The sequence below is a fragment of the Rhagoletis zephyria genome, unplaced genomic scaffold (genome assembly GCF_001687245.7).
Source record: "Rhagoletis zephyria isolate East Lansing unplaced genomic scaffold, Rhagoletis_zephyria_1.1 Rzeph_scaffold_12966, whole genome shotgun sequence".
Taxonomy (NCBI): Eukaryota; Metazoa; Arthropoda; class Insecta; order Diptera; family Tephritidae; genus Rhagoletis; species Rhagoletis zephyria.
Genome location: NW_016170039.1, coordinates 12627 through 15117, shown reverse-complemented (window position 1 = coordinate 15117; position 2491 = coordinate 12627). Strand labels below are relative to the sequence as shown.

Below are 2491 nucleotides of genomic sequence, written 5' to 3'. Positions count from 1 at the left end.
TACGAGCATAAACCTACAAAACTTTGAACCTCTTGGACTTGGGTGGGACTGCAAAGTTTTCGACTGCTTTTATGTGTTCTCGTCTGCTCGAATACCTTCGCCAGTAATAACGTAACCTAGATAAGACACTTTAGGTTGCAGAAACTTACACTTGTCTAACCGTAATTCTAAACTATTCTGTACGATCTTCAAAAGAACTTTCTCCAACACCTCTAAATGGTGCTCTATACTTTGTGTTGCTATCATAATGTCGTCGAGATAAACTATAACCTCTCCGCTTCGGATCATGTCCGCAAAAACTTTGTTAATAAATTTCTGAAACGTTGCAGGTGCATTTTTCAGGCCAAAAGGCATTCTTAAAAATTTGTACTGTCCTAAAGGAGTGGTGAAAGAAGTGTACTTCACTGAATCTTCGTTCATGAACACGTGAAAAACCCGTTCTTTAAATCCAACTTGGTGAATACCTTTTTGTTTGCTAGCCTGTCTAATAAGTCGTCTATAAGTGATATTGGGTAATTGTCTTTTACTGTAACTTTGTTTAGCTTTCTATAACCGACACACATTCGAAGATCGCCTGTTTTTTTCTTGACTAACACTATCGGAGACACAAATTCTGACTCGCTTTGTCGTATGTAACCTTTTTCCAAATATTCGTATATTATTTTCTGTAACTCTATCTTTTCATTGTACGCTAGTCTTCTTGGAGTACAAGCGAACGGTTTATCATTTTCCAGAACGAGTTTCATTTCTTTTCTAACTAGGGGCTTATCAAGCTTCTTTGAGTTCACATAAACCTTCGTGAATATCTCCTGAAAATGTTTCTTTTTATCGCACTTAACGTTTTCGCCTAGTTTCAGACTTATATCCGCTTCTTCGACTATATAAATTGCCATAATTTCGTTTATCACCTCATTAACATTATTGCCTTCACTGAACTTATCATTCATCGCGCCTTGGACCCTTAGACATTATGTGCACCTTCGTTACTATTAACAACAACTAACTTGGTATTTTCCTCATCCTCATATATGTTCTCGACCTTGTTCTCCGCTTTGTCCGCCTCGTTGCATACATTCACTTCTATTACCTTATCCATAAACTCTAAGTTTCCGATCTTCAACGTTGCGTCACTTGCTTCTATAAAATCTCTACCTAACAACACTGAGTAGCCAATACATTCATTTGGAACCACCAAGAGTTCGATTAAAACATCTTTATTCAGAACTTTAATTGTACATTTGAATTTCCGGAGAATATTTAAAACTGATTTATTCAACCCATGGTATGATTCTGTAACTCGTTCTAACTGCACTCCTGCTGGTACCACAACTTCGTTTATCAAACTAACTGGACTGCCCGAGTCCACTAAACATTCTACGAATATATCAACGTTAGCATGTACCAATACATATAATTTGAAATAACTTACGAAATTATTTTTTGTTTTCTTGTACTCCTTGCACTCCGTAGCGTAGTAGCCTTTTGCTTCACAAGCGAAGCAGGATCCTGGTTCACGTTTTGCCTTTCTGCATTCTTTGGCGTAGTGGCCGGAGCAGTTACAATTATAGCATCTCATCCGTTGGCTGGTATGTGGTCTTTCCGTCGGGCGTTCCGGCAGCGTAATGGAGCGAAAAGCTTTAACAACTTCGTTGGCTGACGTGAAGTTTTGTAACCTCGCTTGGTTTTGCAGCTGTCTATCAGGTATTCCTTCCATCAGGTAGTCGGCTAACTCTTCGTCGCTTAGGTTAAGATCGTTGCCTAGTATGCATTTCTCGTTAAAGTAGTTGGCAAAACTTTCTTCCGGTACCCAGCATCGTTTCTCGAATTTGCGCCGGCGTTCAAGTTTGTTATCTCCGGACGCAAAAACGGCTTTCATTTCGCCAAGTAGCTCATCTACACTTTTAGGGAACGTTGTTTTTGCGTTGTACCATGCCAGGTCAGCACCTTTCAATTTAAGATGGACAGTGACGCCCAACATGGTATCGCTAGTTTTGAACATTTCGCGATAGCGCAATATTTGGTTGTACCAAACCTTGAAACCGTCTCCGCCGTCGTAAATTGGAATTATTTCCTTCAGGGTTTCAAGGGTATATCGTCGCTTTTCCCTTTGCTTGTACTTGCCATCGAATTTTCTTTTTCTAGTAGCGTCTTCTGAAGCTTGAGGAACTCTATTTCTTTTCTCAAGAGCTCGGGTTTGAGTGCCGCTACTTCGACGCTGCCATTATCACGGTCGTTTGAATGTCGCATTGCTTCGCCGTTATTCATGTCACCGGCGTTTTGTATACGGTTCCCAAAAGTACCGCTGTGCACACGCGCTATGTTGTTTCGCACGTACACTACATCCTCATCGTTTCTACCTCGGTTTCTAACCTCACTTCTTGTACGCCTTTGTACGTTGTTGTTCTCGCCATCGTCAATGTTTGCCCTGCTACTAGCCTCGTTGTTCTCGCCGTTATTCGTTCCATTGTCCTCGCCGTCATCTCGAACATTG

General features: G+C 40.9%; 1 protein-coding gene across 1 annotated transcript; it reads right to left on the bottom strand.

Moving 5' to 3' along the window:
• Nucleotides 1-1282: 1282 nt before the first annotated feature.
• On the bottom strand, nucleotides 1283-2217 carry LOC108377915 (uncharacterized). The gene is made up of 2 exons (XM_017634210.1): nucleotides 1430-2217; nucleotides 1283-1374 (listed from the first exon to the last, which is right to left on the bottom strand). The coding sequence occupies exons 1-2, from the start codon at nucleotides 1997-1999 to the stop codon at nucleotides 1366-1368; spliced, it is 579 nt and encodes a 192-aa protein (XP_017489699.1). The 5' UTR covers nucleotides 2000-2217; the 3' UTR covers nucleotides 1283-1365.
• Nucleotides 2218-2491: the final 274 nt, after the last annotated feature.